General features: G+C 34.0%; 1 protein-coding gene across 1 annotated transcript in view; it reads left to right on the top strand.

Moving 5' to 3' along the window:
- Positions 1-13,591, top strand: part of LOC149787807 (uncharacterized) — a 105,822-nt gene that overhangs the window by 70,666 nt on the left and 21,565 nt on the right. The window contains exons 2-4 of the mRNA XM_089975671.1: positions 9,305-9,429; positions 10,632-11,044; positions 12,996-13,049. Coding sequence (XP_089831797.1) covers positions 9,305-9,429; positions 10,632-11,044; positions 12,996-13,049 — 592 coding nt within the window. The remainder of the gene's footprint in view (positions 1-9,304; positions 9,430-10,631; positions 11,045-12,995; positions 13,050-13,591) is intronic.

The following is a 13,591-nucleotide window of genomic DNA, read 5'->3' on the forward strand; positions in this document are numbered from 1 at the left end:
AATCCGCTTTATGAACTTATATTGAGATGATAGAAGATGCTTATTTTCATTTTTAAGTTCTTCTAACGCTTCAAAATCAGATATTATTTTTTCAGGATTTAGTTCATCAGATATATTAATTCCGTTTTCTTCTAATTTTTTAATAGCAGAAATAATATCTTTGATATTTTCATGGTTGATTATATAATATATAAATATTTAAAATACAAACAAACCTACATATCAATAACAGCGGTCCAAAGCGGAATGAATACAGCGTGTTCCCCCTGCAGATCGATTTGTACCATAACAACGGTTTCTAAGCAGATTGTAAATGCAGCGTGTTCTGCTTATATACAAATACCTTGCGGATCAATAACAGATTGTAAAATTGTATCGATTTCTCGTAACAGATCTAAAAATAACTTCGCTATGCTGTATGATGGGAAAAACGTTTTATATATTTAAAGACCATAAATATAGTTCTACGAGTAATTAATTACGATGTAATTAGTTAAAACTGACTAATTACGACCATAAAAATCAGAAATCTACGAATACAGAAGTAATCTCCCTTTCGTGAGTCAAAAAATAACTAATGTATGGAGGAAATACTGTGACATAAATTTATAAAATTTATTCGATGTAGTGATGATAGTTAACAATACTGAAAGGTGATTTTTTTGTTTATATTTATTGGAAAAAGCGGTTTTATATATATTTTCTGCAACTCTTTGTACTGAAGGCATGCAGTTATCAAAGTATTTCGCAGAAGCGTTCATAGACTGAAATATTATTTCTTCACCGGTTTCTATGTTTGTAGACTTGATCACCCTCTTTCCGGTTGTTTTACATCTTCCAGTATTACCATATGCAGAGTTTTCGCTCTGTGTAACAGCCTGAAGATTAGATAAACTATTATTTTGAGGATCTCTGTCAGTATGATCGATCACAACACCATCTTTGATCACTCCGAAGAAACATTCGTAGATGAAACGATGACAGAGATAACTTTTCTTCCCAGTAGTAAACAATAGATAATCACGATTATTAACATGACCAACCGGTTTTTTTAACCTACAGTGTCTAATAACACCATTATGATTTGCCTCGTAGTTTGTTATGACAGGATGTGGGACAAATTTATTTTGCTCCTTTATAATAATATTATTATAATAATATTATTTGTTTAAATCATTGTTTGTCTGAAATCTTGATATATAATCCTCCACGGATTTTATGGCGATTTCACTGTTATTTTTTTTTTGTCATAATATCTTTTAAGTTCTCTGAATCGTTTTGCACCACAATTTGCATATAATTCTGTTTTTCCTCGCACTCCAATACCACATCGCAAACACGGTATTGATCCTCGACTTCCTCGCCGTATACTTTGTAAGTGCATCCAACAAAATTCACCTCTGCAGGATTTATTGCATCGATTTACTGAACCGATCATGAGCCATTTACGCTGAAACATTGTATATATAATATTCCTTATTTAAATACTTGTTTTAATTATATGAACGAATTCGAGAGATTATCCCAAACTAGGCCTTCTAAATATAAATTTAATCTCGACAGATTATCTTCTGACTTACCAGTACGAGATTTGGTTGATCCGAAAAATAAAAGTTTGATCTCGAAACTTCATGAAGCCAAGAAAGAATTTTACACGGATGGCGCATCTCATGTATGGTCAACATTCAAGATTATACGTAACGCTGTCAAGGACGCTACAATGAATGACAAAAGAGCGGCAACTATCATTAACTACATCGCTGAGTACGAGGGCAATCAAAAATATTTCTTCAGAGTAAAATTTATTGTACTAACAGAAACAGGTAGTTGGATTATCCGTGATAAATATGATCCTGTCCTTGGTAATAATAAAATTGCCATATTAAGTAAAAATTCCAGACCAGGTCTATTGACTGGTATTGATAAACCGTACTATGAGCGAGCGTACCCTGTAACAGCAGTTATTTATGGAATCTATGAGATAAATAAAAACCCAGCGTTGATAAATTGGCACCACTGAAATTTTCAAGGTTAAATTGTGTAGCCGAACGAGTAATAGAACACTTTACAAACGCGATGCGTGGAAACGGATTAACTGATTTAAGACGTGAAAAAATAAACTCGTGGGCTGATTCAGTTAAGGATACCGGTGCTACAATAAACGATGTTGCTGAATTAGGAAAAATATTAAAATTTCCAATAAAAGTGTCAACGATAACGGGAGAAGTACTGTACGAATCAAAATATAAATCGAAAGGAGCTCCAATAAATATTATTGATCATAATGCGCAAGCATGGACCAGCGCAGTAACAATATTTCCACGTGATCGAACTGTTAGATTCTACCCCTCAGATATGGGGAGAGGCATGTTTGATTTCATCAACGAAATTAGTAAAAACGATCCTGTATCGGTATGGTTATTTAAAAGTAATGAGGAAGGTGGATTTAATTAGTTTGTCAGACCAAAGGGTGAAATATATCGAACAGAATCTCTCCACGACGAGATGAAAAATCTCGCGGAGAAGTTTTTAGAGTGCAAGCACTTCACGGAAAATGCTAACAAGTTACTAACTAATTGTTTTACCGTTCCATCTGTTGCGACTAATTTCGCTAGAGAAAAAAATTTATGGAAACCAACACGATTTGATTTACTCGAGGACGTACGCGCAAGTTGCGTCGAATACGGACACGGCGGATTGTGGAATACCAAATATAATTACAATGGTGTTATTTCGGTTGATATGGTTGCGTGTTATCCGGGAAGTTTTCTAGGATACGGAGATTGTTCTGTGTAGTTTAAAAGATTTGGTCACCCAACAAACGAGATGACGCGAATGGCAATTAATGGACCATTACCTGATTTTGATCTGACTGGATTCGCTTGTGTTGAATCATTCGAGTTTAACGAAAATCTTCACAAGATTTGTTATGTTTGGTTCGGTAGACATTTTTGTGAAAAACGTTGGGCGCCTATAGTTTTATTACGATATATGCTAGATTGTGCGGTACTGACATCGCTGGTTGTCAGTGAGGCAATTATATCATATCACGCGCAGACCGACGTTTGGTTACCCATGCCAGATTCTATCAGTCTCGATGAAGTTATTAAGGAATTCAAGGAAAAATGTCCTGATGTTTCCGAAGATGATATTATCAAAGAAGCCCCTAAAATTCTCGAGATTAAACTTAAAAATAACGAAAAAACCGCAAAAGATCTCGGTAGAAAAATTATAGGTAAATTTACTCAGAGTGGTGCATATGATCATAAAAGACATCACACACGATTAATTCTAGATGATGCCGAATACGATTTTATAATTGCTGACACAACAGCGAGAAATATATTTGTAAGTCGAGAAAGTGTTTATTTATCCGACGGAACAAAATTGGGTACGATCGTTAGTTACATAAATGATGTCTCCCCACAGTATACTCATCTAAGATCTTCTATGTTGGCTTATGTTTCTATAAATTTATTATCGATGATTAATAGATTTCCTGAGACCGCAGTCAGAGTCGCAACAGATTCGTTTTATATTTCGAGTAAATATTTAGAGTCCGTTATGGAATTTATAAGTAGTGATGAACGATGGAGTTCGTGGAGAATAAGAAAGGAAATATTACACAATTATACAGAATCAGCAGATGTTCCGATGAGAAATTTTTATCGTAAATGTAATAAAATATCAGAAATGTCGAAAGCGCCGTCAGAAAGTGATCCAATAACCAGATATAAAGACAGTATATCTCAATGGACCTGGTGGATGCGGCAAGACGACTCGAGCAATTAATATTTTCAGAAATTCAGATATGATCGTGCTGACACCCACACATAGACTTGCACGAGAGATGAAACAACGACAAGTACAATCGTGCACGTATCATAGTTTCTTTCGGTGGCGCGGGGATACATGGACTCCTGAACGAATGGGAGAAAAATATATACCTAAAATAATTATTTGGGACGAGATATGTACGGTGTCATTGAATACATTAAAAATATTTCTTGATTGGTTGTTGACGAAAAATACCGCTATAATAATGTGTGGCGATCATGGTCAGCAGCCGCCTTTTGTTGAACCATCTCCACATGATTGGTTAAAAAATTTCGTTGATTATTACGAAGAAATAGATGATGATCATAGAGCTCTTGATGCAAATTTAAAGGAATTTAAAAAAATTAATCAGATTACAATCAAACAAAATTCAGTGTGAAATAATACGCGGAGTGATCTCAGAAACCTCAATGAACGATTTTTTGAATTTATGGAGACCCAGCGATTTAATAGTAGCAAGCAGAAAAATAATCAGAGACGCTTTACAACAGCAGTTATTTCAGCTGCATAAAGAAAAATATTCAGAATTGCCCGTTCCGTTATGTTATAGACCATCAGATACACGAAAACAGAATATTAATGTTGATATTCCAGGGCAGACTGAGAAACAGAATCTCGTATTAAATGATATTGTCGCTGTTGATATCAGTGTGGTCGAAGATGCATTACGCGCTGACAAATCTCCATGGGTGTTGGGATACGCTATGACGATCCACTCGTTTCACGGATTAACTATTTCTGATACACGAGTCTGGATTGTAGACGATCGTATCGAGTGGTCAAATTTAGTTTATTTAGCGGTATCAAGGGTTAGAAAAATATCTCAATTACGGAGAATTATAATTCCTGAAATCGTTAATAAATTCAACATCATCGACGGCGATATAATAAGAAAAAAATTAATCGGATACAAACAATCTGATAAAAAAAATAAACGCGACTTTGATCTTGATGTTGAATTTATTATTGAGTTAAAACAACAGCAGAATAATCATTGCGCAAGTTGTAATTGTATAATGCTGTGGAGGTATTCGAATAATGATTCAAGACAATTTACCGTGGACAGAAAAGATAATAGTCGCGGTCATACACGAGAAAATGTGATGTTGACCTGTCTCGAGTGTAATCGACGTCGGGGTGCTGGCACCCTTGGCGCTAGTTAAGTGATCGCGGTGGTAGTTGTGTATCCTCTGGAATTACTTGTAGTTGTTCACGTGTAAATCCACGCTGAGGAGCAGCCAAATCTAATCTATAGATTGCGGGTCTACCTGGGGATCTTGTCACGGTGGGTATCTTATGTGTGGTAACACTCCAAATAGGATCAGTCGCTCTCGCTTTACCACCTTCGAGTTCACCTGGTTCATATAAATATCTAACTGTAACATCACCCAGTATTTTTTGTTTTTCAATATCCTTTCGTTGTATTGGTATATTTTATTTTGTAATTGCATTAATGGGTTTCATGTTGGTTGTTCGTGTAATCTCATTATTTAATGCAGCTATCACACTTGGTAATCTTGCAACCCATTCGCGAGATCTCGTATCCTGAATAAATTCCTTTGAATATTGATATCCAAATAACCGCTCGGCAAGTGTTCGATTAAATCGCTCAACAATTGCCTGATACGGTGAATTGCAGTATGTCCTCGTCGTATTTTGGTATTATGTTGTTTTATTAACGATGATACTGGACCAAGAAATTCTTTGCCAGGATCAACCTGTAGCAGCTGTGGCCATCGTAATGGTCCTTGTTGATAAATTCGTTTAAACGCATCGGCTACTTCAGATGATGTTTTCGTTGATAGCGGTTCTGCATCTTTATATCTACTTGCAACATCAACAACAGTTAACGCGTACTTGTATGTTTTTCTACGTACAGTATCATGTGGTAAAAACAGAATATCTGTTTGATGAACTTCATTATGAACACTAACATCGAAATACGCATACTGAATTCGTTTCGGTGGTGGTAGATAAATTTGCCATATGGCTTGCCTGGATAACCACGCTTCAGCAGTAGAATGTTTAACCGCTGCTGCATCAGCAAGTTTACCAATTGCTGCTCTGCCTCTCCAGTATCCTCTTGGACTATAATAAATTTATTCCATTGTATATTACCAGACCCAAGCGCTAATTTACCGTTCATCGCAGATCTTACTAACCAACTAGTTAATTTTTCTTTGATATTTTTATTTTTTATAGAATTTAACGCATGAATTAATTTCACATCTGCAATATGCCTGTCTTGTAGACTGTTACTCTTATACGCAACATCATGAGCGTGACAAGCTCGATCAATAGTGTGTATTGGTTCCTCGCCTGGTTTTGGTTGATCTTGACTATCAAGCCTGATATCAAGTCTGGTACCAGGACCGCAATAATTATATCCTGGTAGATGTTTTTCTCCTGGATATTTAGCCCATGGAGTACCTAGAAACTTTGACATCATTTTAGCAATATCACCACCGCGCTTATTAGGTAAAAATTAAAATTTCTTTCTACCGCATACAGAACATTTTCCACCATACGCTAATCAGTAGTTTGAGTTTTAGATCTGCAACGTAAACAATATAGATTCATGTTATAAAATATATGGATATAATTGATTTCTCAGCAACTCGGCGACGAGAGCCAGTTAAACACCACCCTGCGTTACCAAATTCCATCACAATGATTATCATAGGACCATCTGGATCGGGTAAGACGCAATTATTACTTAATTTGATAATGAGATGGTTGAAATGGGATAAATTGTATTTGGTAGCACCATCCGTTGATGATCAGAGGTTTCTATGAAGTATTAAAAGATTTTAACGAAATGCAAGATTAATAAATGACGGTGAAAATATTATTGATTTTGTAACAGATATTGATGAAGCACCGTCCGTAGATGTTTTAGACGGGTTTATTAATAATTTAGTTGTATAAGACGATGTGATGCTGGATAAACAAGCAAACCCAGCTAGAATATTTTCTCGTGGCAGACATAAAAATACAGATGTGATCTATGTTACTCAACGGTATACACAAATACCAAAAGTGATCAGAGATAATTGCAATATTTTAGTTGTTTTTAATGGCGTAGACACACACACGATGAGAAATATTCATCAAACTTGGTGCAGCGGTGATATGGATATAATTAAATTCAGAAATTTCTTTTCACGAGCGCAAGCTACTCCGCATGGATTTATAACAATAAATTTGCACGATCCTAGAACAAGATATCGTGTAGGTCTTGATAAAATATTTGGATAGCAGCAGAGAGGGCGCCTACCAATGTTGGTCGTCAAAGAAATAAACAAAAATAAATAAACACGTAGAGTCCTTTATTTTTCAGTTACTCTTTCGAATTAAGGTTTTATTAATATAATCGGCCATTACAGAAATAAATCATCTCAAGGAAGCGTTTATTTGTAAAAATCTGGACCTTTCTACGAGATGATTTTTTCATGGAGGTTTTATTTTTTTGTCGGAATCCTTTGGTCTGTTCGCCCTCTCTGCTGCTACCAGTTTGGGTATTAAGCTTTGATGGCATTCTGTTGTGGTCCCTGTGATATTCATTAATACTATTGCTATGGTATTTATTGGAGTTTTGCTAAGTACTGAAGAACGTTACTTCATTATTAAAGTATAAACAAAATATAACGTTTATTTTGAGCTTGTACTCTGAGCTTTTGCATTGGATGAAGGAGAAGAAGAATATAAGGTGTGAGTTGACCTGTCCCTAAAAAGCCACTTGCAATAAAATTGTAGTTAATCGTTCTATTTCCAGAAAATGCAATATACCAGTTTGTCTCTCAAAAAGGAAATTTATCCAAGGAGGGACTTCTCTGGCGTATCACTCCACTAAACCATTCACTTACATATTTCCTTCACCTTTACAGCTGTTTAATTCAGTCTTGTTTATTAGTTATAAGTTCAGAAGCACCAGTTTGAACGCATAGCTGGCCCAAGTCCTAGACAAGTTTCACCTTTAATTTGCAATTACAGCTCAGTTTACGAATAAGGTCAGTAACATAATACAAGGTGCACAAGAAATGCATCACATAACCAAGCTGATCAGATCCACTTTGAGCAGAGCCTGTGTAATTATAAAAAGTCTCCAAGACAGCAAAAGTAGGTGATGAGTAAAATGTACTTCGCTGTGACCCACCCTCAGAATTAATGGTGTTGTATCCAACTGGTTATAAACAGTCTTGAAAATTTTTACATTTGACATACACCTGTCCAATTAGGTACCTGCATTATGGACAAGAATGCAAAAGATAAACTATCTGAAAAGGTATCATTAACATTTGAAACATATCATTGAAAACCGAAAGCATAATTTAAATCAAAATTTTGGTGAAAGTAAAAAAAAGAGGTCCAGCTAATCTAATATTCTAACATTTAAACCTTCCAATTATATGAAATTATCACTTCGATACAATTATGTGATTATATTTATGTCAAATAATTGCTCCAGTCTGGCAGAATATGTCTGAAAAAGAGCTTGATCTTACGACTTTACACTTCCTTATTGTAAACTATCGAAGAAGGAATTCTCGCTGCTGAAATGTTTTGTATTAATATTTCATCATCATCATCATCATCATCATCATCATCATCATCTTCTTCTTCTTCTTCTTTTTATTATTATTATTATTATTATTATTATTATTATTATTATTATTATTATTTAATGATAGATTACAAAATAAATTTTGACGACTCTCTGGCCTTCAACTAAATAACAGAAAGAGTAAACATTTAAACAAATAATGTATATCCATAGAATACAATGTAAAAATTTAAAAGGAACTTTCAGTATTGTGAGTCAAATTCCAAATAAGCCTCAAATTTCTATCACAATTACAAAGTATAGAGTGTTCCAAATGAGTTACTGTATCGACTGTGCTGAAGTACAAATAGTCTTGTATGAGCTAACAATCTTACTGTATCACAATGATATGATCCAGAATGTCCTTGAACGTGTTCATAATAATCACAATATAGTGATTTAATCCAAAAGTCAATATGCACTTTGCAATTCCAATGAATACTTTAAATACAATATTCTTTCAAATTAAATCCAAGCACATCTGATCTTAAAGATATGAATAAATAATTTTTATGAAAACAACATTATATAAAAGACTAAGGCACAATAAGATACCCATGATGTTGGTCATAAGTTTATTTTCAGAACATTCTAATTTGTGCACAAGGTCATGAGTTTTACTTAAAATGTAGTAAATAAAGTTTTAACTATCAGGTTGAACAAGATATTTTTCCAAGGAAGAAAACGAATGCAATTTCACTGAATTCAAATCCAAGCAAGGACAAAAGTTAGCTATTAATTTAATATGTTATTTACAAATGACCTTTACAACATACAGACACGGACAAAAGTTAAACACACATTATATATATATATACAAAGCAATGTAAATATTTGTTTGCTTAATGTGTTTATTTCTTTTAGGAGACGAAAACGACTATCGAAACTTCTCCACACCCACGTAGCACTAATAACCATATCAATCCTTGGATGTCTGGATGCAGTGTGTGTCAGTGGTCAGATTATCTGCGACATTCTCATTATGACCGGTACGACATTACCTCATGTTACTTTTCTGAATTGGTGTACATATAAGAACTATTTGATGTCATATAAAAATCCTTAATGTTTACATACAGGTTTAGGCCCTGTTTCTAGAAGGTAAACCATTCGTATTAACTGAACCAAATCCAGATCTTCAGCAGGTCTCGATTGTTTGAAAAAGTTTCTGAAAATGGGGGAAATGAGTATTGATATACTTGTTCAGCAACAAGAACAGCTTGCCGGGGACCGCATGTCGAGCCTAAGAATCATTTGGTTGTGCGAGCATGTCTAGTTATGAGTTATCTTAGGTTCATAATTATTCGTTGTAAGAATGAACAAAATCCTTTAAAAATTTAAATATATATTAGCAAATAAGCTTCAAAACTGTTCAAGCCAAGAATGATGAGAAGGGGGAGGGGGATAGAAAGTGTACGCAAATGAAAAACTGCGGCCTGAATAACTACTGCTATCTCTATCCCATGAACGGATATTAAATTCAGATGAGACGTTAAGATAGATACCGAGAAAATCGTTTCTTCAAAAAGCAGAATATAGTCCTTTGATTGCTTAAACAACAGGGATGATATTTACGATAAAGGTATGGACATTACTATTGTATCTGCTCCGATTCCAGATGTGTTTTGTTATCTTCTTCGACTCCAGATGTTTTGGTATCTCTTCCGGCTTTGACATGTTCCTGTTGTCATTTTTGTTGATGTGTACGGTCTGATACTTTAAGAAGCTGACTTTAGCATTTTATTTACGAGACTGTACCCTAGATTATATAAACAAACTGAAACCTTAAGAAACCTGAAGTAATATAAAATATGATAGGAGCAGATACAACACGACAAAAGATTACATTTTACACGTGTTGGCTTCCAAAATTCAGTTGTCCTTCAGAACATTTGCTAGCCCATGACTTTATTGATGTGCATAGTTTACAATTGATTAGGTGATTAACACGCCATTATATATATATATATATATATATATATATATATATATATATATATATATATATATATATATATATATATATATATATATATATATATATATATATATATATATATATATATATATATATATATATATATATATATATATATATATATATATATATATATATATATATATATATATATATATATATATATATATATATATAATTTACTTATAATATAATAATCCGACTTTTTTTCAGAGAATCTTCACGCATACGAGACGCTCCATAAAACCACGGTGGACCTGATGACTGAACTTTTACCAAACCTCTTAAACAAAACAACACACGGCGATTGGTCACTACAGCAAATAGTAGACTTCCTTAGTCTTAGAAAAGACTCTGCTCCACCAAGGAAAGTCAAGTCGGAAAGCGATAACAACCATACACTAACGCCCATAAATTATGATAGCAGTGCACATCGTAATAACTACATAAAGGCCCTAATTGAACAATATCAATGGAGACATGCCATGAAGGCATCATCCGAAATATCTCACCATCGATCGAAAAGAGCTGGAACTGGATCGAGCAGTGGACACGGGATAACATATGAACTAACTCATGCCTTTCACATAGGAAGCATGGCTATTTTATCAATTTTGCTACTTGAGGTAATTATTTCTGGAAATAAGTTTGTCTAGAATAGTTCCTTAATTCATTTAATGTCATATATCTACACTGAATTTGTTATAGCTCATCTTACGAGTAATCCTTCAAATAAAGAGTAACTACATTTACTGAGCGCATACTTAAGTTTTTATTTTACCGCTGAGCTTTCGTGTCTAGAAAAGGATCATAAGTATAATTAATGCTTCACCAAAGGTAAATACCTGATGAATAAATTATTCAGCACATGCATAATATGCGACGTATTACGAATTCTGTCACATAACTCATCACAGCCAAATTAATACATAACCATTCAGTCAGTTAAATAAGTCTTGCTTTAGACGTTTGTGTATTCAACACAACCCTAATAGAATGTTCTTATTATATCTTTCCCGAAGCATTCCAGACAATCCATCTTATCTTAATCATTGTATTGAACATAAACTAGAACCTTTTGTTCAACTGAGCTACGTTAACGGTCTTCGAACACTTTGGGGTTGCAAAGAAATGAAAGAGATAGGGAAGAAAATAGAATAGTTTGTTTCAAGATACAATCATTGCCTTTTTATTCATATGTTGACCTATCTGCATCCTATCACAGAATCCTACGTTACCATTTGGTTTAGTTTACTTCTTTTGGAAAGTTTGTGACAATAATGACTTAAGAAGAAATATACTCAGACTTAAATGGTTAGGCCAGAGATGGAAATTGGATAAAGGATATTTGATAACTTTGCAATCCGTCTGCAAATCGTACTTGACAATTGATCCTTCCGAATACTTAGCGGATCGGATACTCTTATTTAGCTACATAATGGAGGATGTTACTGGATATACAATACCGAAAACTTCGGCTGTTCCTAAACGTGTCAACAAACCACGTTTTGATGATACTTTTAAGGATGTCAACAAAGAACGGAATAAGGGCCTCGGAGACTTAAATGTCATTCCAAGAACTAAAAATCATACTGAATAATAGCCCGCGCTAAAGCATGTCGTACGATTAGAGACCGAAAGAGTTAAGCATACATAACAAAATAACAAATATATCAAAGCTGTAAATAAATCTTATAAATTGGTCACTGCATCTCAATGTATTTCGAGCAAACTGGCTGGAACATTGACAGCTATTTTTAGGATATGGATGTACTTAAGGTCAGTTTCTTATCAGTCACTCGTTTCGATAACAAAATTGCCATCATAGTCAAATGACCGAATCCCGGAACTAACTGCTTATTATCCGTCGACGACGTTTTGATCTACTTTAGGTAAAAACGCTTATGAACGTCAACTATATCTATGCTTAAGCTCAGATCGGATCAAAACATGTTCAGATATTGAAATAAAAACTTGTTGAATGCAGTTATCTCGTTAGCCCACTTTACACAATAATGCAAAACTCTGCTTTAACGGGTCTTTTACCCATTTTAAGAATGAGGCCAAATGCAATATTTTTTCGATCGTAAACTATTGAAACTTGATCATTTCTCTACTGCATACGAATCATCTCGTAAATCTTAATTCCAATATATTATAAGGAACTCACACTTTCTCTGGGAGCAATTAGAAATTATCTTTCACATAGCACCAATGTTGATGCAAACGGCATATTCGTTTATCTCATCGAAACAGACACTTCATTGCCAAACTATCTACTGATCCATGTAGCTTTGCATCTGATGTCCTTTCTTGGCCAAATTATTAAAAAATGTGCAATCGCAAACTTTCATTCACTTTGAGTCATACACGTTCACCCTCATCTAGAAGTAGCACAAAGAAATGTTGGCAAAACGAGAAATGCTAACTCGAAAAGATAACCCCTTATTCCAACAATTAAGGCATTAACTGATTTCTTTTATTAAGCAATGAAATAATATTGTTAACAGATAATAAACAAAACCTTAATTAATCTTCAATTAAATAGCGCAATAAGTCAAAATAAATATTTTTCAGACAATTCTGAAGATATCTGCCATGGGAAGAAAATTTATTGACCACAAAATAGAGGTAATACACTATTTTATGCGCATCACACTACAATAGGTAAAACAAGGGTTGTAGTTGGCTCGTCTTTCATTATTTTCTCAGAAGGGCACCCATAATATCTTTTGGTACAACGCTGAACTATTGAATAATTAATACCAATACTATTACATAGGAACCATCACTACATGTCGTAAACGTGTTTAATCTTTTGACTTCAAATGTTGTCAATTTGTGGCTTGACTGTATTAGAAACATTTAAACCTAGATTATTTTTTCACCGACGTGCAAATGGCTTTTCGATCTTATTGTTCAATGTGCCTAATCCAAATCAAAGAAAAGAGTATGACAAAAACTAGAAATAAAGTACTTGACCCGTTCGATCCGTTGTTACACATGTTTTACTTTAATGGCACGTATTGTTTTACCAGTTTTGTAAATGCGAACATTTAGATAAGGTTACTCAGCTAAATATTTACGAATTATTAATGAGAAAATGCATAGTTTATGGGTTTTTACGCGTTTACGTTTTCTTTCATATTAATCACAATTTCAAAAAACTTTAT

This window comes from Sinohyriopsis cumingii, chromosome 11 (genome assembly GCF_028554795.1).
Source record: "Sinohyriopsis cumingii isolate HCF-2022 chromosome 11, ASM2855479v2, whole genome shotgun sequence".
NCBI lineage: Eukaryota > Metazoa > Mollusca > Bivalvia > Unionida > Unionidae > Sinohyriopsis > Sinohyriopsis cumingii.